This window comes from Protobothrops mucrosquamatus, unplaced genomic scaffold (assembly GCF_001527695.2).
Source record: "Protobothrops mucrosquamatus isolate PMUCROS unplaced genomic scaffold, P.Mucros_1.0 scaffold301, whole genome shotgun sequence".
NCBI lineage: Eukaryota > Metazoa > Chordata > Lepidosauria > Squamata > Viperidae > Protobothrops > Protobothrops mucrosquamatus.
The window spans coordinates 1,118,007-1,143,060 of NW_015386644.1; the positions used below are offsets into that span (position 1 = coordinate 1,118,007).

Genomic DNA, 25,054 nt, shown 5'->3' on the forward strand with positions numbered 1-25,054 from the left:
AAACAAACAGCTCACTGCCTAAAGAATTGCCTCCCAATTTTAGCCCCAACTTTTATGGAGGTGACTGGTCTAAACAGATGAATTCCTGGCATAGCAAGCGTTTATGGATCTGGAAGTTAAAGCTGCTGAATTCAGTGAGGCTGATTATAAAGTAATGTATCAGTTTTATTCCTGCTGAGTACAGATGTCTAAATTTTCTTTCTCTGTTTATGTTTGTTTGCAAAGAGAAATTGTGCATGTGTTCAGATGAAAAAGTAATTTATTTTACAAATGCAGAACCTTGTTTCACAAGTTGTTTATTTTTTTTCCTCCTGACCTGAACATTTTTTTAAAAAATATGGCTTATGACAGTGATGGTGAACCTTTTAGAGACCGAGTGCCCAAACTGCAACCCAAAACCCACTTATTTATCGCTGGGTGCCAGGTGGGCGTGGCCCACTGGGTGGACGTGGCTGTGATGGTCATGGCAGATTGGGTGGGTGTGGCCAAGGTGGGCGTGATCACCTCAGTGTTGCTCGTGGGGAGGGATGCCTGTGGGGGCCGGGCAGGGTTGGGGAGATCCAGGGGGTCTCTGGCAGGTGGGACGGTGGGCAGGAGGCTTGTGCTGCGGGGTGAGGCGAGGCAAGGCGAGGCAGGGTGGGGGTGCCATTGTCACAGGGCAAGGTGAGGCAGGGGCTGGGGCGGCTGCTGCCTGACACCATCGGCCCCTGCACACAGAGGCCAGTGAGCGCATGGGTGCTTTGATACATCCGGCCATGTGGGATCTCTGCAAGTTAGCGGGCAGCTGGTTGAAGAGGGATGGTTGCCATCTCCAGGGCATGGCGTGCGTGCCCACAGAGAGGGCTCTGAGTGCCGCCTCTGGCACGCGTGCCATAGGTTCGCCACCACTGGCTTATGACATCTACAGATATGTAAGATGGTTCCATGTGCACAATTTGGGGGGAAAGAATAAGCCAGGATTGATTTAAGTGGAAATTAGCAACCCCAACTGACAAAAAAAATGAAAGCTGGAACTTTAGAGGAATTTTATGTACGCTTATAACCTTTTTTAAAATTTTCTTATTGTTTATTTTGGTAGGCTCATCTTAAATTTAGAATCATCAGAGACAAATGTTGCCAAGCTTAGTTATTCCAGAAAACTCTTAATTTATCTTGTAAATAGTTCTTATTTAGAGGATAGAAAAAGGATAAGAAGATTAGTTAAGGAAGTGGAAGTAGCTGGAACATTGGTGGGGAGGATGATCATATAATACTGAAATTCTTGATCGTAAGGGAAAGTAAAACTTAGAATTTATGTGGTCACTAAGTGTTGATACCAATTTCAAATATTTAATCAAAGTCTTGGACTTTAAAAAAAAGATTTTTTTATAGAACAATAATAAATAGGATCCTATGACAGGAGAATTTAATGGCAAAACAAAATCACTAAAGAGGCAAAATACCAGCAGGTAACAATGAAAAGACAGAGCACCTCAAATTCCATTTTGCTGCAGTCAGTCTATAAATACAAAAAAATGGAAAAAGTAGGACATTAAGAAGGGGCATGATTAAAGATTGAAATTTCTAAAAGAAATGTGCATAGTTTGAATGACTTTAAATCTCTAGAGCTACTTGCACTGCATTATAGTGAATTGAATGATCTAGCTAATTTTTTGGCTTATGTATTATCTTTGAACAATCCTGAAAAAATGTGAAGTGCCAAAAGATTGAAAGAGAGCAACCAAAACATAAGAATCACATCAGAGACAAGTTAGTCTGCCATTAACAACTTGGAAGATTGTAGCACAAATGATAAAAGTTTGTTAACATTTTAAAATAATGCAATAATTACTAAAAGTCAGCACAAATTTGTCAAGAATAAATTTTACCAGATAAATCTTACCATATTTTTAAATGGGTATTTCTTTAATAGCATGAATGCTGTAATGTGACTGTGTTGACAGAATACTCCCTGACAGCAAGCTAGTTAAATGTAGATGGTATGGCATTTATGTGGATACATAACTGACTCAAAAATCATATTTAGAAAGAAGTATTAAGTTGATGCCACAATAATCTATCATGGCTCTTCCAATCTTCAGTACTTTCATTAATGATTTGGAAAAGAGAAATACAGTATGCTTATTGAATTTGCAGGTGGTACAAAATTGTGTGGGATAGCTAATATTTTGTACTAAAGAAAAATGTGTACAAGAGACCATAAAAATAAATAAATAAATAAATAAATAAATAGACTGACTATATAGTTCCAAATACTAGAGCAAGATGCATTTGTCATTTTAAAACAGCTTTTACTATTTCCAGCTTTGGCAAACTCAGTATAGCCAATCAAAGCATTTCCTAGGCCCCATTGTTACTTATCTTTCCTTAATATCCATGTTGGACATGATATGGTATTCCTTAGATCATGATTGCTATGCATAGATCATTGAGTCTAAAATGAAAAGAAAGACTGACCTGATGATAACACGAACGTCTTTCCAATTATCTTAGGAAAAGTTATTTATAAGCCATTACTTTTCCAAGTGTTTTATTCACAAGTCCAATGTTACAGGCAGAATTCAAATATCAGTATAACCCACAGGATAGAAAAATTAGAACTGGGATAATTACAATCTGAATCTTTAATTAGGGTAGAAGTTGCTGGACCACATGATTAATCAGCTCCAAAACCAAAAAGGCACCTTTTTTCTAAACAATATGGTTGAATATCCCATTTCTGAACATTGGGAGGACAAATCCTAATGTTTCAAGTCCAATATTAGTTCTATGAAAACTGTTGTGGTCACCTCCTAAGCAAAAAAGAGAGCATTCCATTGTTAGTAATATAGTGTAAGAACAATATTTGACTCAAGCAGTTGAAGAGAGAGTAGAAACAGTTGGGCTATGTTGGGTTAAAAGCAGTATCAGTTGCTGGTAATTGGTCCAGAGGAGCATACAGATTAGGAAAGATGTTTGGCCAAAAAAAAAAAAAAAGCCTAAAGTTAGAATTAAAAAATTAGATGATGGGATTTATCAGATGAAATATCTAAAGATAAACACTTAGGTAAGGTAAGGTAAGATAAGATAAGATAAGATAACCTTTATTGTCATTTTTTTTACTGTGGGCACAACGGCATACATCAAAAATGAAATTTAGTTGCCTGCTCTCAAAGTGAAACACATACATGACACACACCTAAACATACTATGTGCAACATATGTATAGACCCACACCCCTACATATACATAACAAATAAATATTAAATACTGTCCATACTTGTTTGAATATGATTAAAAAATAAAAAAATTCTGGATATAAATGTATTTTAGTTTAAGAGGGATGGGCCCCTCAAGTAACATAGTATTTGTTTTTATGATATGAGAAATAAAAATGTTGGGATAGTTTATATGAGGGAAACGTTTTAGATACTTAAGTTAATTGATCTTGAGAGAATCTTAATCGATAAAAAAAAGTTCTGAGTAGATGATTGGATTTATTTGATGGAATATTTAAAGATTAAACATTTGTTTGAATATGGTTAAAAAGAATAGAAAAATTTTGGATATAAATGTATCTTAGCTTAAGAAGGACATGTTTCTCAAGTAGTATACTATTTCCTTTTTTTCTTCTCTTTTTTGTTGTTTTTTTAAGATATGAGAAATGTAAAATTGTTGGGATGGCTTATATGAGGAAAAAGACTTAATTGGTAAGAATGTTTTGAACATTGCGGGGAAAACAAATCTAAATTAGAACTTTGAAAACAGGATCTATGATGAGGTAATTAAGATGATCAATTAGAAAAGAAGCTTTATATTGATGTGGTTGTTAAAATACTAGAAAAATGTTTATATTCAGTTGTTATCTATCAAAATACTAAGAAATGTACTAATTCAAGGTTGGTAAAAGAATATTATTGGAAGAAGAGAAAATCAAAGAAAGCTACTATGTGGATTATGGAATTATAGAATTTAATTGTTATTGATTGTTTTTAGATATAAACCCAGGCAACACACTGTTTACCAAATATTAAGGTGAATAAAATATATTTTAAAAAGATAGAGAGAATCAAAGGAAGTGTCTGGAATTGATCTGGAGAACAATTGAGCAGAGAAGGCAACCTGTTATCCTACAGATTATTTGGGCTTTCATTTCTCTTGCCCTGACCAGTTGAAAGACATTATAGCATCAGATCTCCATAGTACTAAGTTGCCTATCCATGAGTTAAACTAAATGAATTCGTGATTTAAGCAGAAATTTAGCAGCTAACAATGGCTTTAGTATTTCTGTAACTCATGTTCTATTTATGCTTATTGCCTATTCTAAAACTAAGGATATAGCTGGAGACAAATTTAACAAAAGAATGTTATATGCAATAGATATAGAAGCTAAGCCTTAAAATTTTGGCCAAAGAATTGTGGCTTCTTCATATTTTCTTTGAGTGTGGGATTAATACATGGCTCACTGGCAGAACATACAAATAAACTTTGATATTTTTTTTTCAATTTTGCAAACAGGCATTTCTGTAGTAGTTCTATCAATTACCATGTGTTAAATTCCCACAGTGACTTCTAATACTTATTCTGAGCTGCAATTTATGATTTGGGATTAAACTGATAGTATCCTTGTTTATTATTATTTACTGACCTTCAGCCTTAACCATGACATTCTTGGTGTTTCTTTTTGTTCCTGCATGTGGAGGGGAGAACATTGATGCAATTCCTCTTCAGAGTTTGCCCTATAATTGTGATTAATAACAGTTCCTTTCAGTATCCTGAAACAGACAGCCTGGTTTGTCTGCCTACCACAATCATCTTGTGATAAATGGAGCTATTTTAACTCTGGTTTTGTGTATCAAAGAAAACAGATGTAGTCTGGGACTTGAGGCTATAAGGAATATAAAGCATATTTAACTTAATCTTCATAGTACTTACTGTTTTTGTAGAAAGAACCAGGCACTTTATACCAGAAAGTGTTTACTCCTAACAGTCCCTTTTCTGGAACAAAAAATTGAAAAATAAAACCTTAAGAAATTTGACTCCTGAGAAATAGTTGCTCTTTGCAAATAACTTTGTTGCTTTCTTCTCAGTATTTATTTTGTGTATAAATATATCATTTAATGTTAGCTAAGAATAATTTGAAACCAGGAAAAAGAAACATTTCCATTCTGCAGGAAAGCATTGTATTTTGAAGACAAAATTTGCCGAGAGATTAGAAGACATTTCCAACTTCTCTTGAATTCCCTTCCGTTATGTTTACCTCCCAATTGCCAAGAGTATTGGAAATGCAGAGGAGAAATCGTGAGAAGTGCAGAATTTGCATTGATAAGTCTATTCCAGGGGTAGGCAACCTTGGCTCTTTTATGACTCATGGACTTCAACTCCCAGAATTCCTGAGCCAGCCATGCTGGCTGAGGAAATCTAGGAGTTGAAATCCACGAGTCATAAAAGAGCCAAGGTTGTCTACCCCTGGTCTATTCAGTATTGATGGGCTGGTCACTGTTGCCCTTTGCTTGCATGGGTGGGTCTGTGTATTATAGTGCGGTAGTTAACACCTTAGGTCTGTCCATGATATTTAAAATTAACAGTCCACTATAATATGCCAAATGTGTTAGAATAAGCATCTTGAGATACAGTAGCATCTTTGAGCCTAGATTAGTGAAACAATCACTTGAAATAAAAATAAGTAATTAAAAGGCTTTCAAAACTCTGCTAGGTTCTTAAATATTTCTGCAATATTCAAGGTAGCTTAATCTTTCACATTTATGTTTGTTTCTGTTGATTAAAAATGGTTTGATTGATTCATTTAGCAGCTATCAGCTGGGCAGTATTTTTATGTGTTTATTGAAGAAATGTTCATGAATATTCAGTTGCAGTTTCAAGGTCTCAAGTAAATTGTTATTCAGCTATGTCACTGAAGCAAATCCACTATAGATATTAAGAGGCTAGCTGAATGGATGGGTAAAAGCAAGCATTTGCAGTAGCTGAAAAATTAAATATTGCAGAAGAAAATAATGCATTTTTAGGTCTTTCACTAGATCTAAAAAGGTCTTAATTAAAATGAATTAAGTTGAATAAAAGCAGTAACTGCAAGATTAAAGCAGAACTGGTTTAAAGATTCACAGTAAGAGCCCAACTACTATGTTGTTATGTATGTGTGCCTGTTACATTTGTACATCAAATAATTTGGATATTTAAAAACAAATGCTATTTTACATATTATGGAAAAGAGGCAAAGTAGTTTGCACTTAAATATGAGCCTGCAGATGCCAAAAAAGCCAACATAGTGCTAGGCTACAATACCAGAGGGATAGAATCAAGATCACGTGAAGTATTAATACCACTTTACAATACCTTGGTAAGGCCAACTTGGAATACTGCATCCAGTTTTGGTCACCACAATGTAAAAAAGATATTGAGACTCTAGAAAGAATACAGAGAAGAGCAACAAAGATGATTTAGGGGACTGGAAGCTAAAACATATAAGGAACGGTTGCTGGAATTGGGTCTGTCTATTCTAATGAAGAGAAGGACGAGGGGTGACATGATAGCAGTATTCCAATATCTCGGGCTGCCACATAGAAGAGGGAGTCAAGCTATTTTCCAAAGTGCCTGAAGGCAGGACAAGAAGCAACGTATGGAAACTAATCAAGGAGAGAAGCAACCTAGATCTAAGAAGAAACTTCCTGACAGTTAGAACAATTAATCAGTGGAACAACCTGCCTCCAGAAGCTGTGAATGGTCCAACACTGGGAAATTTTTAAGAAGAGACTGGACAGCCATTTGTCTGAAATAGTATAGGGCAGGGGTGTCAAACTGCTGGCCCAGAGGCTGGACGCATCACGACAAAACCGTGCCCACCCCATTGGGGAAAAAGTTCTGATATGTCTCACGACATCATGTGACGTCACGAGTTTGACATGTCTGGTATAGGGTTTCCTTCCTGAGCAGGGGGGTGAACTAGATGACCTCCAAGGTCCCTTCCAACTTTATGATGATGATGTAGTCAGGTGGTGCATCTGTTACTTTATCTGAGAAATGGTTCTATATTTTCCAAGCAAAATAAAATTCTTTTTTTTTAAGTGACACCTTGACTTGTTACACTTGCTAAAAGCAACGGTGGTGCTTCTAACACAGTGAAATTGTCATTCAGGGTTTGCAACTTGGTGCTACAAATGGGTTAATTTCTTTACCAAATAGGTTCATAAAAGACCACCGGTGTGCGCTGCACAGTTTTTTTTTTTTTTACTTTCCGGTTCGCTAATCAAATGTACGTTAGATTTATTATTGTAAAAGTATAAAGCATAGAAAATGTGACAAGATAGATGTGTAAATTATCATAGTGACAGAACTAATGATGCAGTCCAAGCACCTTCTGTTTTCCAGCACTCGGTGAGCAACTTCATTAAATATGCAGTGGCTGTTTGGTGGCTGCTCAGACATCAGTTCAGTCCCTCGTGGAGTCACATTATTGTGGAGGTGGGGAAAAGACAGGCCTGCTCGCTGTTGGACATCCTGCTGTGGCTTTAATGTGCTCCAGCTTGTTGGACCAGTTGTTTTCAGTCTTTTTTTGGACAATTACATCTATATCCACAGGATACATTCACTTAAACAATATTACAGATAATGGAGTATAGTGGCTTAGACTATTCATTGTCTCTTTAGCTCTGATTGGCAGATAGATGGCTGAGAACGGCTCCTGGTCAGCCTTGCTTTCCCCCCCCCCCCCAGAGAGCTTGGTGACAGGCTGATCTTTGGCAGGGGAAAGAAACAATAATACTCTGTTCTCAGTTGGTGTTCGTATCATTCATTATCCCCGAAGCAATTTAACCAGCTACCTCAAGCATGGACATCCTAGGTTTAATTGGGGGGAGGGAAGGCACTGAATGCAGCCAAGACGCCTTGGTTGCGACTTGTTTTTTCATACAAATACATCAAAACTTTTGGTTTAAATTCATGCTGTATTCAGCACCTGCTTCAATTTCTTCAATGAAGGATTAAATGATGTTATAACACTTGCTTAATGATAGAGCGGATTTCATTTAAAACAACTGTAGTTTTTATGACTGTGTTATAAACTCTCATTAAGTTTATATTCATATTTATAATTTTCTAACGTGTGCAAGGAAACCAGCTTGGGGTAGGAGTTAACGGCACAAGGCCAGCTGGGTGACTTTGGGCCATTCAACTTTAAGAAGAAAGCAAGGGCAAGCCATTTCCAAAAATGTTGCCAAAAAAATTACAGGGACTTGTCACTAGGAGTCAGGACTGGCTTGAAGCCCCTCCCTCCCTCCCCCCAAAAAGTTATGTAAAGATAGTAACAGCTGTCAATGGTCTTGGATGTATATGTAGTACTTAAGTGTAGGTTAAACAATGCCTAATGTCTATTAACCCATGTAGTGTGGCTGTAGTAGTATTATTTATCCTTATTTTCTTTGCTCCCCATTTTATTGGTATTATGATTCTATTGCTTTGCATGTACACTTAAGAATTTCTGTACTGGACACAAATTCCTTGTGTATCTATTTATACTTAGTCAAATAAAGTATTTGACTGGGTTCAGAGAAAGTTTACTCCTAAATATAGATACAGATAGAACTACAGCCAAAATCTGTCATCCTACTTTTGAGAAATGTGTTTTCTTGTTTATTTGATAACATCAGTGTTTTTCATAAAAATAACTTTGTCTAGTTCATTATAGCCTGGGTAATGTTTGTAAAACAGAGTACAGAATCTCTACTCACATGTAAATATATGCTGCTTCAGTTTAATTATATTTAATGCAAGACATCATCTTTGCCCAAACTTGATCTAAATTTCATACTTTGTAAAGAGAAAAGGCAGTCTGGAATCCAGGTTTCCTTTGGGAATACATTGAACTTAATGAGCTTGATAGTCTGGTGGGCTCAATAAATCAAATAAAGCAAAACATTTCTCATTTTTGAATAAAAGCATTTATCACCCAGTGTTTGTTCATTCATGGCCATAAGATTAATTGGTTCCTGCTATTATGGTGAATATTAAAGACACTTTTTGTTGTTTTTGTCTTCTAGTGGGCAAGTTACGAAAACACTGGATGAAAGAATGTGTATCTGACGTTGGTTTGGGGATGCTGAAATCCATGAAACAATTTGTGGATCCCGATAACATATTTGGGAATGGAAACCTTTTATAACCTCGTTACTTTCCACACCGAAGAACCAGAAAGAATAATGTTTGACTCTCATAGTTTTCCGAGTATCCCAAAATAGCATGGAATTAGTTTCAAAAGCTTTTCCTTCCCTGCAAATTTTATAGCTTCTTTCAACTGCAGAGAGAAGACTGTTGACACGCAAGCAGTTCAGACTATAGTTAGATCCATTCAGTTGATAACCTATTTGGATGGCTTTCCTGCTGTAGGTGCTGGAATATTCAAGAATGTCCCTGATGTGGTTGGAGACTTTCTTGATAGAAAAGCACTTTGGGGAAGCAGATGAAAAATAGGAATATATTTAACTGAAATACAATTTTCTATTGACTAGTTAAAGCAGATAGAAGCAATGCCAAGCTGCAATTGGAAAAAAAAAGTTGATATTTTGATAGGAGACAAACATGCTTTCGTCTCTGATACTATTTTAAAAAATTAAATGTTTTTAAATCCTCTTATCAACCTTACTGAGCCAGAAAAGTAAACCTTTCTTTCTTGATATTGGAATTCACTGTTACATAAAATGTCAAGCTTCGTAATCAGTCTTCATTTATTTTAGAGAGCAACTTTTCCTAACAATAAAAATAGTGCTATTAGTTTTAATCCTCCCATGGGGGGTGGGGAATGAAATTTCTGCCTTTACAAATCAAAGCAATGTTTAAGTTGTTTACCCACAAACACAAAATACCAAGCTTCTAAAAGTATCCATGAGCATTTAAATTAAATATATAATGTAATATTTCACGGGATAGTTAAAACAATGCAATGGGTCTAGAATTTTATTCTGTCAACGATAGAATAGAATCTCCTGAGGAAACATTCCTTTTGGCAGAAAGGTTGAGGGAAGGAATATTATTTTACGCTAATCCAAGAGCCACTGCCTAGAGTTTGTTGTTCTTATTAAGCATGCCTAAATCAAGCTGACTTGGTTGGAACTAAACTGTTATACCCATTCAAATCCATTATTGTAAAATAAGGAGATTTAATCAGTTTCATTATAAAGAGGCTTACATGAACAAAAGTACTTGAAACATTTTTTTAGCTTTTATTCTGCTTTGATAACAAAACTGAAGTTTAATATACAAATTTAACAAACTGTGTAGCTAAACTCAGAAACATGAGTGTTATCTGGTCCAAGACAAAAATCAATACGTGTTCAAAACTTAAAAGATTGCTTTACTATAGCAAATGGCTTAAACATATTTCTAAATAGGCATCTATACATTATTATACTGTAATACTGAGGGCTCCTTACCATGGTTACAAAATAGGCAGCCATTCCTAAATTTAATCCACAGAAATAAAATTGTATTCAGCAGAGATTGGCTGTTTGGATCATCCAGTCTAGTTGCCCATTGGTATCAGTAAGATTTTGTCAGCCAAAGAGAGGTGCTCAAGTACTCTGTGACTCCATCTCATTAAAGTCCCAATTCTTCAGAGTAGACTCTAATGAAGACACACAGGGGACTATAGAGAATGGAAGTACAAAACTGTCAGCAGGTGGAATCTTAAGCGGATTCCAATTAAAGACTGTCAACATATGTGCATTAATTTTTACTTCTGAGTTAGGTTAAAGTATCCTTACCATTACTAGTTTAGTTTCTTACTCAAACAGGGATACACTAAGGATTTGGATTTTGGTTTTATAGAGTACCAAATACAAACCAAATGTGTGTTACAGGGAATACAGTTGTTTTTTTAATAGAATTAAAGCAGAAGCTTAATTTCCTGGTTGTCTTCTCTTGTGACCAAATTTATCCCCCAAATTTCTAGTCTCATTTAAGGTGCTCAATTGGTTTATTTTACTGGTAGGACTTCCTTAATCTTCTCTTTCCTTAGGTTGCACAGAATTATATACTTTGCAGATATGTTCCATATCATTATAGATAAAAAGGAGAGTTCAAATCATGAAGTATAATCTTGTGTCATGTGGGTACAGTCCTATCAAAGTAATTGTGAAGTCACAAAGGTGGACAGGCTTTTGGAGAAAGACACAATGCAAATAACTGTGAACAATGTAAATTGCTTTACTTATGCCTATTTTGCTAAACCTTTTTTAATTGTTAAATCGTTTGGAGTATTAGCAAGAGTTACTTGTAAAATATGCACTAGCTGAATGCTAATTTTGAAAAGCGATGTTCATTAAAAAATCAGAAATACACCAAATAAAAAAGCTGTTGTTTATCTTTTCATGGCATACTAACAGACTTGTGAAAACTATATGGGTATATGGCATATTTAATTTTTCTCTACTGCTGCATTGTAACACTTTGCTGCCCTTTCATGAGAATCCAATACTCATAGAGTCAAAAATATTTATTGATGAAGTTGCAATACTTTTCACCAGACATCCAAATGTACACAACCATGCAGAAGCCAAGAGGGTCGGAAAGCTCAGAAACCTCTTCCATCATGGAGCAAAACTGCTGGAGATGAAATAGAAGCATGTGTGGTGCCCGTGCTTTTGAGGGTCTAGTCATAACATGAGCTCTTCCCAGCAGGTGCCCTTACAAAATAATGAACATGTTTTAAATAAGACTAGATGCTTAATAAACTTTTTACAATGTTGTGATAACTACTCAGGACTGCTCATGGAGAGGATGAGTGAGCTTGGAAAAGTGCCTTGTTGCTTTCAGACTGGTCCTAGCCTGTTATGGGTTTTTTCCAGACACTCTCAGTGAGGACTACGTAGGCCCTGTGGTAGGCTGCACAGCACGTCTCTGATAGGTTTCAGCATAAATGAAGTTATGAAAATTGCAAGGAAAAACCCAATTTGATACACCCTAAGCAATTTTTTGGGATTCTGCCTTTAACATCAGTTTTACAGGATCAGCTTTATATTAGTTAAAATGTTTTCAGTGCCACCCTGATAGAATAAGTTTTAAGTCACAGTTGACCACTGTTCTCAGTTTAGTTTGCTTCCAGTTCATGGTGAGTAATGAAATGCAAAGGATTAGGCAACCACAGATGAAGGACCGTGGATCAAACTGTGATTCCCCCATATAATGAGGAGAGGCCTTTTAAAAGTAGATTGTGAAGAACAAGTAACAAAAATGGAGAAGAGGGAATCAACCTTTTGTGCCTGGAATATAATTGGTTAGACCTGAGTATTGGCGTTTACATCTTTCAGTGGAACATGTTTGTGTACCATTTCAGAAAGTTACGTTGAATTTAAGAAGAATGGAGTTTTGTGGTTTTCAGTTTAGAAAGACTGTTATTTAGAAGTCATTTTACACTAAGAGTGCCTGTTGTTTTGGGGACTAAATTGTTACGTTAAATGTATCTTTGTATTTGCGTTGTGGTGGTTTTTTATGTAGCAGTAGGGTGATTAATTTGGGTCTGGATCATGGCATAAATGGGAGAAAAATGGAGGATTTCAGCCAACATTCTTGATTCAGATTGAAGCCTCAAATGGGGTTCCAATTAAAAAAAAGTAAAAGCACATCCATAGGTATATTTAACCTAACATTTTGGGACTGCATGTCAAATTAAAAAGTTAATCCACTATACTACTAGCTAATGAAACTGAGTTTTCTGCTAATTATGTAGAACATGTTGATCATATATTGATAAGTTAATTGTACAACTGCTGTTATAATGTTGACATTATAGTTGCTTATTAATAAAATGGTCCTAAATGTTCTCCATAAGTTGATTAAATTAATACATTTTCAAATGGCTTGTTTCTCTTTTATTGAAATATTTTAACTAAATGTCAAGCAGTGATAGAAGCTATTGGTATTTTAGGAGGTTAGCCTTTGAGACAAAGGATCAGTCTTTTAGAATATAAAACTTCTGTTTTAACTGAATTCTCTATTGTTTTCCAGATAACATTTTCTGAAGCCAGACCTAATAAATTGAGTTTACTGATTAAGCTAAGCATCAGTGTGATCTATCTGGTTTTGGTAGCCTATCATGTCAACCCAGAGACTGTGGTTTATAAATAACTAATTATGGCTCAGCATGTGGTATGAGCCAAGCCACTTAGATTGTTCTGTAAACTATGGCAGAGCATGCTGTATGTCTCTGACCGCAGCTGCCTTTCATGTGGCCAGATATCTCCCATTTTCTGGAATACTTTGGTTTCTTATCTTTGTTGCAACTCTTTTACTATTTACATGCTAAAGAGTTAATATCTGATCTATGTAGGGTTTACTTGATTTCAGGGAGGCTTCAAAGTCCATTCATGTGGAATTCTGCTGAGTAAAAAAACCTAGCAAATTGCTCAAGCTGAGACTGGAACCTGATTCAACTTAGTTTTCCACTGGTTCTTGTCCAACTCGGAACTGCCTTTCCCAAAACTTTATTATGAAAGGAAGTACAAACAGCCTCTGTTTACTGATTGCCTCTGACAGCAACTGTGAATAGTTACAGCAGTGATGAAAGAAAGCTACCAACGCTTGTATTTACAATCTTCACAGCCTGTCTCTCTCTGAATCACATGTTTGTCATTATAATCAGTACACGTGTCTGTGCCTGACACTTTTTTTTCTTATTTTCCCCCCTCAAAAGAGCAGGAAGATTGCTTGAACAAGCTGTCCGTTGCTGAGCTCCTTTTCTCTGCAGTGGAGCCAGTCTCTAAAAAGGGCTAACACAGTGGTTCTCAACCTGTGGGTCGGGACCCCATTTGGGGTCGATCGACCATTTCACGGGGGTCGCCAAGCAAGGCTGTCCGCCATTTTTTTTTGTCCATTTTTTTTGTCCGCCATTTTTTTCCCCTTTTCCGGCAGGTGCCTTACCTCCCTTGGGCTGGGCCAGCTGGTGGTCGGCCTGCTCCGTCTCTGCCGCTTGCCAGCTACGCCTCGGCCAGCGCAGGGGGCGGAACCACGCATGCGTGGCGCTCCCGGGCAGGGAAAGTCCTCGATTTACGACCGGTTGGGTAGTCCTCGACTTACGACCGGTTTAGTCCTCGACTTACGACCGGTTGGGGTCGCGGCATTAAAAAGGTTGAGAACCACTGGGCTAACAGGAAGTTAATAAACTCAGGTCTGCATTAGTTGATTAGAACCCTCCGGTACTCGTATGGCTGACATTGAAATGTCCCAATCAGTTTCATGCTAAATAACGCTTTTGTTTGCCTCTTAGGCAGCTGGCAGCCTTGAGCATGCTAGGCCAACAGCTGGTGCCAGGGCAGAACTTTTGATGTATTTATTCTCCATTGGTTACTCTCTTGTAATCCCTTCTCCAATAAATGTAAAAACAAAATTTAATTTCCTTCTTGCTAATTATCCCATTGCCAGGGTTAGCATTCCCAAGCATGGCGAAAAAGGGTTATAAGATTTTCCCTTTTATCTGCTTCCTTATGAGTTAGGTTCCAGAAACTCCCTGCTTGTTTGGGTTTACTTAGCTGTTTGGAGGTCATATCCTTCTGACGTTGTGAAGCAAAGGAAATCTGAAGTAAAACTGTAAGCATAGTTGTTGTGGTCAAAATGATTTTCATTGAAGGGCCACTTTGCTTAACAACCAAGTTGTCAGAACACACTGTGGTCATTAAACAAAGACTACCTGTATCTAAGCTTCTGTTCTGATATGATTTGGGGTAGGGGCAGCTGAATGAAGGAATGTTTATGAGTGTTGAAGAGTGGTGAGAATTGTTAAACAGATCATTCTTTAGTCTTGTACAAAAGTAGCCTCTTGTTACTTTTATTGCTTTAAAAATCCTGGAATTAGAAGTCTCTTTTACAGTTAGTGGTTTCAGTATAAGTAGGATTAATTGTTGCATCTATGTGTTGATAGCGTTATCTCTTTGTATTTGGTATAGTACACTGTACCAAAAGAGGATACACTGAAGGAAGAGTCAGTGGCGGGCATGGAAGGTTAATAATTTGCCCTAGAGTTGGAACCTGGAAATAAACATGTGCAGGACTATCACATGACAAGATATTCCAAGGGATATTTAAGACTATTTATCTGATATAATTCTTGGAATCCCTATTGTCATTGAACAATCAAGGCCAGGTATACTTTTATCAGATAGATATCACTCTCAACCTTAATCTGGAATTCTGAAGTGATCCAGCAATCAAGCTGAAATAATCTGTCATTGCTTATAAAAGAATTGGAAGGAAGAGAAATCTGAAGGCCATCTCCAATTCCATCATGGTTCATCTCAATGCTTTCCAGAATCTTTTCTATCTTGTTTGTTGCCTGGCCAGTAACAAGAATAGTGTTTTGGTTATGTATGAGAGTTGTAGTTCACACATCTGAAACCAAATGTGCTATAGAAGGCTGCTCTAATTTGACTCAGGAATACATTGGATTTGTTTGTACTTTAACTAGATGTGTATGTCCTACATGCTTACCAAAATTTTAGGACTTTTAGTGTGCTGAAGAATTTGAGATCAGAGGTAAGAAACCTGGTACCATCTGAACGTTCTGGCTTCAATTTCCATCAACCTTAGTTAATTTTGCCAGAAGGAAGGGATTGTGAAGGGCAATAGGGTTTCAGTTCCTTTTGTGCTCTTTCAACCCAAGAAGCACATGTTCCCAAGTAATTTTGGGAACAATATAAACTTTATCTGAGAGGTTGGTTGCTGTCAGCATGTTCAGCCATGCAAAACACAGTGATGATGGATTCAGAAAAGACATTGAAGGATTGTGATATGTGACTATTTGGTAGCAGTTGGTAAAATAAAGCAGGCACCCAGTCTTGACAGAAGGCAATAAAAAGGTTATTCTTCAATCTTGAATAGGGTGGAGCTCTGAAAGAGCTGAAGTTATGGCAAGTCAAATATAGCATTAACTCTTGTTTTGGTCTCCAGGAAGCAGAAGGTGAATTCCATAGCGCAAAATGTCCATTAAATGTGAGAAATCTGAACTATCTAGCCACAATGTATTTCAAGATAGGATTATATTTTACTCTCAGTCATTTTGTTTAGTTTTTAAATGAAGAAAAAAAACCTGAAAACGGAGCAAAAAGCTAACTATTCAGTAATATCTCTAGCAAATTGAAAGTCTATTAGCAAATAAAAATCAGAGCCTATTTAAATCACTTAAGATTTGCAGATGATGATGTTCTCTTCTCACGAGACCCAAAAAAGCTACAAAGACATATACAAGAGCTGCACAAAGCCGGAGAACCATTTGGTTTAAAAATAAACCTGAAAAAGAGCCAGGTTATGTTTAATAAATTCACCAAAGAAAGAACAAGTTTACATCTGGTAAAGAACTAGACACAGTAGACCACTACCTTGGCCAACGGATCTCAATGGAAGGTGATACAATAAAGGAAACTGAACAGCATGTTAAGTGCGGTTGGTAGGCATTCAGCAAGCTAAGCATAATTTTCAAGAACAACCTCCCCCTGTGCTTGAAGAGAAAAGTTTTCTATCAATGTGTGCTACCTGCTCTAACATATACCAGTGAAACATGGACCTCACAATACAAAAGCTAAGAGTGGCGCAGAGAGCCATGGAAAGATACATGCTCGGCATTACAAGACAAGATAGAAAGACCTGCACATGGATTAGAGAACAAATGAAAGTATACAATATCATCAAGGGAGTAAAAGAATTGAAATGGAAATGGGCCGGTCACATAGCAAGAAGAACTGATGGCAGGCGGACCAAGGCAGTCATAGAATTGATTCCACTTGATCAAAAGCGTCCATGAAAGAGACCTAAAACATCAACAACATCAGCAAGCATTGTGGGCCCAATTGGCAAAAGAAAGCTTAGGAATGTATTGGTTGGAAACATGCGGAACAGGCCTTCATTCTGCAGTGGATAGACAATGGCTATGGTGATGATGATTTAACTTACATAGACAGTGTGGTGGGAACACAAAGAAGCAAAAGTGTAGGGTGCTCTTGACTCAATAGATTCTTGCAGCTATATCAAAAGGAGTGGAGATGGACAAAAGACAGTATTCTATTTGAGTGGTGTAATGCTCTTTAGATGGGGCAGCCCTTGAAGACCCCTTGGAGCTTCAGCTGATTCAGAATGCAATAGCACAAGCAGTGGCAGCTCTGTCTTGATATGTTAATATGATATCCCTGTTTTCATGAGCTGCACTGGTTACCAGTATGTTTCCAGGTACGATCAAGGTGCCGGTTATCGCTTATAAAGCCCTACGCAGGACGGAGTCCCATTATCTGAGGGAGCCCTTTTCTCCTGTAGTTTCTGCCTGGCCAGCAGGAGCTGACAGAGTAGACATGCTCTGGGTCTCCTCAATGAAACAGTAGCATCTTTTGATCATTTAACTTTCACCGTACAAATGGTACCACTTCATGCACATTCTTTCACCTTGTTGTGAAAAATATGGAAATTGTATTGTCTTTTAAAAACAAATTTTACATATACTGTTTGATTTTAGATTTTTAAAAAAAAAATCATATGCATTTTGGTAAAGTTTTTTTTCTTGGTTTTGCTCTTGAATTTTCCTTTGCAAAGCAAAGATAAACATAAATAAAATGTTTATGAACCTCTTTCAGACTTGTCTCTTTTTCAATGTTGTCCTTTTATTTTTTCCAAGAAAATATGCTCCCTATACTGAGCATACTGAGCACCCTTCTCAAGTGTATACTTCTGTCTCATTAACTGATTAATTCAGCACATCTTGTGAGGTCATTGGATTAAAGATTCTGTCAGCAAATCAGTCAGTGAGTCTTTCTTATTTTTCAGATGTTCTGAGCTGCCAATGACTGAAACTTTTTCCAACCTGAAGTCTGAAATATCTGTTTAAGCAAAACGATAAGACTGATTTATATTTCTTCTGTTTATTTAGTCTCCAGTAATGGAGTTCTATCCTTCCATGATAATTCCAGAACAGATGTAGAGTTCATCATTTTTTAAAGGATTGATGCTGTTGTCTTCTGATCTGTATTTCACCTCCACCTGCTTTCTTAACAGCAATAATTCTTTTTAGATTGATTTTTTTTTGTTCTGTTTTCAGAAAATGGAAACAACCATTGGGTTTATTTCTGCCCAGTTTGTACACATCTGTTAGATCGAGGACTGGCAATAAACATGTCAATCTGTAACTTTGAACTCATTTTCTGTTCAGTTTGAGAGGCAGGATACAGAATAAATTAAGAGGAGCAAACTAAGATATTTGTTAATACAAGTAAAGTGCATGCCGTATTGGCACCCACAAGTCTATTCTCAAGCCTAAATTTGAATTTCCAATAATGCCTCTCCATTGCCAGAGACGTTGTTAGAAAAAGAGTGGATGGTGCAACATAATATACTCAAATATGCGAAAGCCAAAATTGGCTTCTTTGTTAAAGTGTGCTTGTTCATTGGCAGTGGCCACAAGGCAGCCCTTTTGTGAGAATGTCCATCTTCAGAATTCCAGCTCTGTTCACTGGACAAAAGAGTCCTTTGATCTCCTCCATTCATAATAAAGTTTCCAGTTTTCAGTATTTCATTTCAGGAACTAGAATTCTACTGCAAGGGAGAAAAGGCCCTCTTTCATCAGCCTTATTAGACACATCTTAATCTGGACCCAACCCTTGTTAAATATGGATTATTGTCAATGAAAGCTATACTTTGAAATTTCAACCTCTATTAGAATGCTCCATCTACTGCCCTATTTCTAACTCATTTCTTCACTTTCCTTTACCAGATTCATTATAAACATTTTTTTTCTTTGAGACACCTAATGTTGCTGATATTAATACATATTCTACAGTTTGAGATCACCTTGCATCTTCTGCAACCGGGGGACAATCCAATTTTTGTAGGAGTGTTTTCTTACTACCATCAGCAGCATCCACAGGACTTGGTTACTTTTCTCAACATAAGGAAAGGAGCTACAAGCTCCACCTTCTTTTGGCATGCATGCAATGTTGTGATGATGTTATGAGAAAATAGGCAGTTCAGTTTGCCTCAAGGCACTACAAATGGCAGCTCAGGCCAGGTGTGGAAATATCTGGGAAAAAGCATTTCAAAGAAACTCCAACTAAATTAGCTTGCTATAAAGGAGGCTAGGAAAATCCTATTGGAGTTTCTGAGATTCTGTATTTACTTCATTAAATAAAGATATCTTAATCAAATCATGCAGTTCTTGTTTCCTTGATCTTTCATGATACTTTCTTCATTGTGCCCTTCCTGGTCCATTTAAGAAAGACTTTTCAATATTAGGTTATTGCTATGGCTCTGTAGTAGCCAGACTCTAAAAAGTCAGACTTATAAATGCAAACTTGCTGCATTATCACTATAGAGCAGGGGTGTCAAACTGCTGGCCCGTGGGCGGTTGCATCATACGGCAGCCGTGGTACCCCAGCTCCGGCAATGCAAAAACAGTCGTGATACGTTGCGACACGTCATGTGATGCGACAAGTTTGACACCCGTGCCATAGAGTTACCAATTTTAGAGATATTTGTTTCCACACTTTATATTACAGAGCTAACAAATTGTTATTACTCACTACTGCATTAGTTCTTCAACAGTAATGGGAGGGGGAACTGATAGATGAATGTAGAAAAATACAAGTAGTGAAATCCACACTGTTTTTGCTGAGCATGTTAAACCTTCTGCTTATTGGCAGAGGACTTAAGGGCTTTTTATTAATTAACAAATTGAGTGTTCTTGAAGGGCACTTGTGAATGGTCTCAAAGTTGGCCAAGTTGAAGATAAGGAAGGCCAATCTAATTCAACTGATGCTCCCAAAGTATCTGGCTCATTAAATAGATATGACCGTGATTACACTCTGCCAGCAAAGCTTACGACCCCAAAAAACCCTAAAGTCAATTCAGAAATATTCCAATTTTATTTAAGCAAGCATTATTAAAGTTGGGAAAATGGATGTGTTGGCAGTATGGAAAGCTTCATAATGCTAGTAGCATATTAAACTGTGTAGACTGTGAATATTTATATATCTGCCTACATTTTCCCTTCCATCTTGGTTCCTACACCATTTTAGAAACAACTGTCTCCAGTTTAACTCCTAAAACAGACTAATCATGCTGATAGGAAATGACTGCAGCAGAGAGGAAAATTAAACAGAGTGCTGAAAGAAGACAGGGAAGAGTATGTATGGAACAGAACTCATAACATAGCGGACCACATGAGAACACAGTTGGTTTGCATCTGTGATGGTCTATTGTAGACTTTGAGGAATGTTTATTATGAACTTAACACTTTACCAAGCTTTGATTTGGAGGAATGTGATTTCAGCTTTTCCCTCAGCTATAAAGCAAATAATCAAAGTGTTTCCATTATTTAAATATCTGTTTCTTAACTTAAGGACAAAATGGATCTGGAACAGTGTTTCTAAAAGCACAAGAGACAAAAGGTTAATAGCAATGGGAAGACTCAGAAGAGCAGACAAGTGGAAAGAACTTTATTTTGGTCATTGGTCAATAAAAAAAAATACAATCAATAAATTGAACAACACAAAACCATCCCCTGACAACCATTTGTGGGTTGTAGCTTACACATAATTAGCAAAATGTTGCTACTTTTAGGGAAATTTATCTTGATTAGCAAACAGTGCAGATAAAGGCTATCAGAGTGCCTTAGAAATTTAAATAAAGGGGATAATCAAGTGGTGGTGATTGTCCCCATGACACTGGCAATACAGAAGAACGAGGGCTGTGTTTCTATGACACCCATGTCACAGGGCAATCTCGGGTTTCATATGAGGATTTCCTAAATTTCCCTTCCAAGACAACCGTAGGGAGAACATTAAATTGAGCTAAGAATAAAGCTTTCCTAAATTTGGGGACTGTGATATAAGTATGAGGCTGGTTTAGACACTAATATTTAGTTATTGTTATAATATTGGTTATTGGGAGAAAAGCAGTAATTTTTGTTTGAGCTTCTAAGATTTTTTTGCCTTAATATTGATCTAGTTTGATCCGACTCAAAAATTAAGGGGAAACCATAGAAATTCACATTCTTTTGGATTGCTATTATGCAGGAAAATTTGTAATTGTCTGAAAATATCAAATGGGTCAGCCCATTACGGTTGTTAACATCAGAAAAGTGTAAAAACCGGAACATCCCTTTTAAAATAAAATTGTTATCAAAACCCTCCTTATTAGAGATAAGTGAAAATATTTAAGAACAGGAGGACAGAATAAACCCAAACACCAACTCTGAGTGAATCAAATCAATTTAATCTACACGTAACTAGAGGAACAAATTCCGTGAACTCCATTTTTTTTTTATAAGATCCATATCTGCTCCAGTTTCGTTCATCCAGTTCTGGCCAAATCCAGTCACTGCAGGGCTCATAACGATGACTTGCTTCCTGTCCATCTTGACTTTGATGTACACTTTACCCTTTCACTTGAGCTGCCTTTCCTGATTCTTCATTTTATAATCATTGTCACTTGATAGAAATGTATGTAAGCTGCTGGGATAATTGACTATACATTCATATGACAGCCCAGAGTCCTCCTCATTCTATTCATTTAATTTATGGCTGGGTATCTATTCTTTCTAACATTTCTGACTTTTAAGTATCAATTTTTCCATCGTGCATACATTCATTTTACAGCTTTTATTGCCTGCCCAGCTTAAAAGACTTTGGGTGTGTTGTAAGTTAAAACACAACAGCAGAATAAATCAAAATTATTTTTCAAAACACATAGTAAATGAACACCCCCCCCCAAAATGAATGCCAATAGAATTTAGCTAAAATCGAAGATCTGATGAAATAAAACTATATTTAAAGACCTTCTGAAAACCATGAGAGAGGGTTTTACAAAGCTCTGGATCTCCAGCATCCATTATGATTAAGAAATATCTCCATTCCAATTATCCTGACTTACATTGTACATGGCCACTCTATAAGCTATATTGCAACACAGTTCAAAACAGAATTAAATAACCAGAAATTGAAAATGCAGGAGGCTGAAAGTTAGCTAGGACTCACACAGCAGGCTGAGTGAGCCAAACTGACTGGTTATGTTCTGATAATCAGCCCCTTTATGATAAGATTTCCTTCCTTCCTTCCTTCCTTCCTTCCTTCCTTCCTTCCTTCCTTCCTTCCTTCCTTCCTTCCTTCCTTCCTTCCTTCCTTCCTAACATTTAAAAACAAAAATTAAAAAACAGATTTGAAAAAGAACACATATATCAGGACCAGGTAATAAGAATCTAACATAAGATATACAACAAGAGTCTTTCCCAGTGTCTGGGATATGGAACAGAACAACTTGCTACTGCTGACTCGCCATGACCAACTTGGTGCAGGACAATTCGTCATGGCCAACTTGCTGCGGGACAACCAATCTTTCAATTTAATTATTTAAAATAATTTAAAAATTTGTTGTCATTCACATTTCATTTTTTCCCTCCTTTGGCATCCTTTCTTTAATGATTCTATGCCACCATTTCTTCGATATTAGTATATCTCTTGCCCCATGGCAAGTTGTCCCATGGCAAGTTGGCCACAACAAGTTGTCCTAGACCCTCTGGGAGAAGAGCCAGGTCTATGACAAACTGGCAGATGTGGGGCATTCCTAAATCTTGAGGGAAGATGCTGTCCTGGTGTTGTGACAGGGAAGGCATATTTCCTGGATCCATACAGTGAAGGGACCTGACGTTTGCCTACTTTGATCTTGTAAACATGCAATTCTTTGTATCAACAAGTACAACCTTATTTGTGTTCCGTAGTAGCATATTTTAATAACAACAGCAGTAATAATAATAATAATAATAATTATTATTATTATTATTATTATTATTATTATTATTATTATTATTATTAAGTTGGAAGGGACCTTGGAGGTCTTCTAGTCCAACCCCCTGCTCAGGCAGGAAACCCTATACCGTTTCAGACAAATGGCTGTCCAGTCTCTTCTTAAAAACTTCCCAGTGTTGGAGCATTCACAGTTTCTGGATGCAGGTTGTTCCACTGATAATTGTTCTAACTGTCAGGAAATTTCTCCTTAGTTCCAGGTTGCTTCTCTCCTTGGTTAGTTTCCATCCATTGCTTCTTGTCCTGCCTTCAGGTGCTTTGGAGAATAGCTTGACTCCCTCTTCTTTGTGGCAACCCCTGAGATATTGGAACACTGCTATCATGTCCCCCTTCATCCTTCTCTTCGTTAAACTAGTGAAGAGTGCCTCAATTATAAGCTTAATTATTAACCCTAGTCAGCATAGACAATGCTACACAAGATGCTGATAATTGCCATATAGATATATGCGGGTGAAAGACAGCTCCCCCATATCTCTTCAAAGGAAGGTCCTTTCATTCGTTCTCCATGAACTGGTACAGCAAGAAGAGAGTCTTTGGGATCTCTGAACCAACAGATGGTTTCATGCCAACTATATCACTCCTTGGAAGAGCCATGCCAAAAAGCAAGTGAGATCAGCAGGATGTCCACTGAGGCTTTTTGATTGGAGAACGTTGACTATAAGTGTTTTCCCATGTCACAGTCTGGCAAAAAGGTTTAAGAAATGCATTAGTCCCCCAATAAGAACAATCCTACCTAGGGCACAGGAAAATGCACTTTGCAATGAATACTCTCAAAAATCATGAATGACAGCTGTTGCCAGGCCCTTGAGAAAGCAGCTTATTTGCTTCACATGAGATCAAACCCATTAGGATCTGCTTTGTTGAATCTAGATTCTGAATAGGTTGTAACTGGACCATCCAGTCATTGCTGGTTTCTCCCCCCCACACACACACCTTCTTGCTTCTCCATCCTTTTCACATAGCCCTTCATTCCCCTGCTAGACAGCTTACATTTCTTTCTATAAATTAGCTTCTTATCTGAAAGAAAGTAAAGCAGTAATTTCCAGAAATAAGACAATCTATCTGTCCCTCCCCATTTCTTTATTTTAGGAATTTTTTTTTTATGTGTAAGGAAGAGACATTTTGCAGCATAGTTTATCAAGCCCTATGACTCCTGAGCTATAAATCAAAGATGCAAAAGAAAACATGCTTGCATTTTAAACCTACGCTTTTAACTGCTGCACACAAATCACAGGTATACCAAAAGTCTCTGGAATTTTAGGGCTATTTTCCTCCCCCCCCCAATTAAAAAAGCCTTTTAAATAAAGTTTTAGGTTTGCAGGAGTGCCTCAGCCTTTGCCAGTACCTGGTCAATATTGGTTAAGTTCAACAGCAAAATATTAAAAATATATATATACTGGCCTTTATCTGTGTAAATTGCTCAGATACGCCAAACTTCCAGAAAATCTCAGATGCTGATATAATGCTCACTATCAGCAGAATTATTTTCAGTTCACATGGCTGCCTGAGACAGAGAACAATCTAGTGCATGTCTTTTTCTAGCTTCTCAGTTACAAGTGTGAGCACACAGTGGGTGGCACAGCTTTGAACTGAAAAGCCAGAGCGTCTGGCTTTTAATCTAGAAAGAAATTGTGTCTCTAAATGCTATGCAGTGATCCAAATTCAATGGGGGTAGGGGATGGGTGGGGGAAAATGTATTCAGAGGGCCCTTGGCTACACACATTAGTTTCTTATTTATTTATCTATTTATTTAAACCTGGACTCCAACCTAGTCTAGGCAGCTCACATCGTAAAAAGAAACAAATATACCCATGCGTATAACAATAGCAATAACCAGATGGCAGAACGGATAAAGAAAAAAAAAAAGTTTCCTACCACCAGAAGGGGCTCCAACGATCCTAACCAGAGCTTGGGAGAAGAGCCAGGTTTTCAAGGCCCTCAGGAAGGCCATCAAAGTGACAGCCACCCAGCTCTCAGGGGGCGGCCTCATTTCAGAGGGCAGGCACCATGACTTTTTGGCCGCTCCTTAAATCAAGCTCCTTAAAGACGCAGTTTTGGAAAGCCTGGCCTTGTTCCATCTCACTATTTCCCCTCAATGTAGAACAGGTCTGATGATTATACTAAACGTGCCTGTTAATATTTCTTGGTCCTTAGCTTTAATGGTGAACAGGACTGGTCCATAACAGCAGTTGCTTCTGCCACAGGTTTGACTGCAAACTTCCTGTTTCCTTCCTAAACTA

At 37.3% G+C, this 25,054-nt stretch overlaps 1 protein-coding gene across 1 annotated transcript in view; it reads left to right on the forward strand.

The window, feature by feature from the left end:
* AGPS (alkylglycerone phosphate synthase) overlaps positions 1–11,362 on the forward strand; it is a 61,749-nt gene extending 50,387 nt beyond the window's left edge. Inside the window, exon 20 of the mRNA XM_015814974.2 lies at positions 9,033–11,362. Coding sequence (XP_015670460.1) covers positions 9,033–9,154 — 122 coding nt within the window. The 3' untranslated portion in view covers positions 9,155–11,362. The remainder of the gene's footprint in view (positions 1–9,032) is intronic.
* The last annotated feature ends 13,692 nt before the right edge of the window (positions 11,363–25,054 follow it).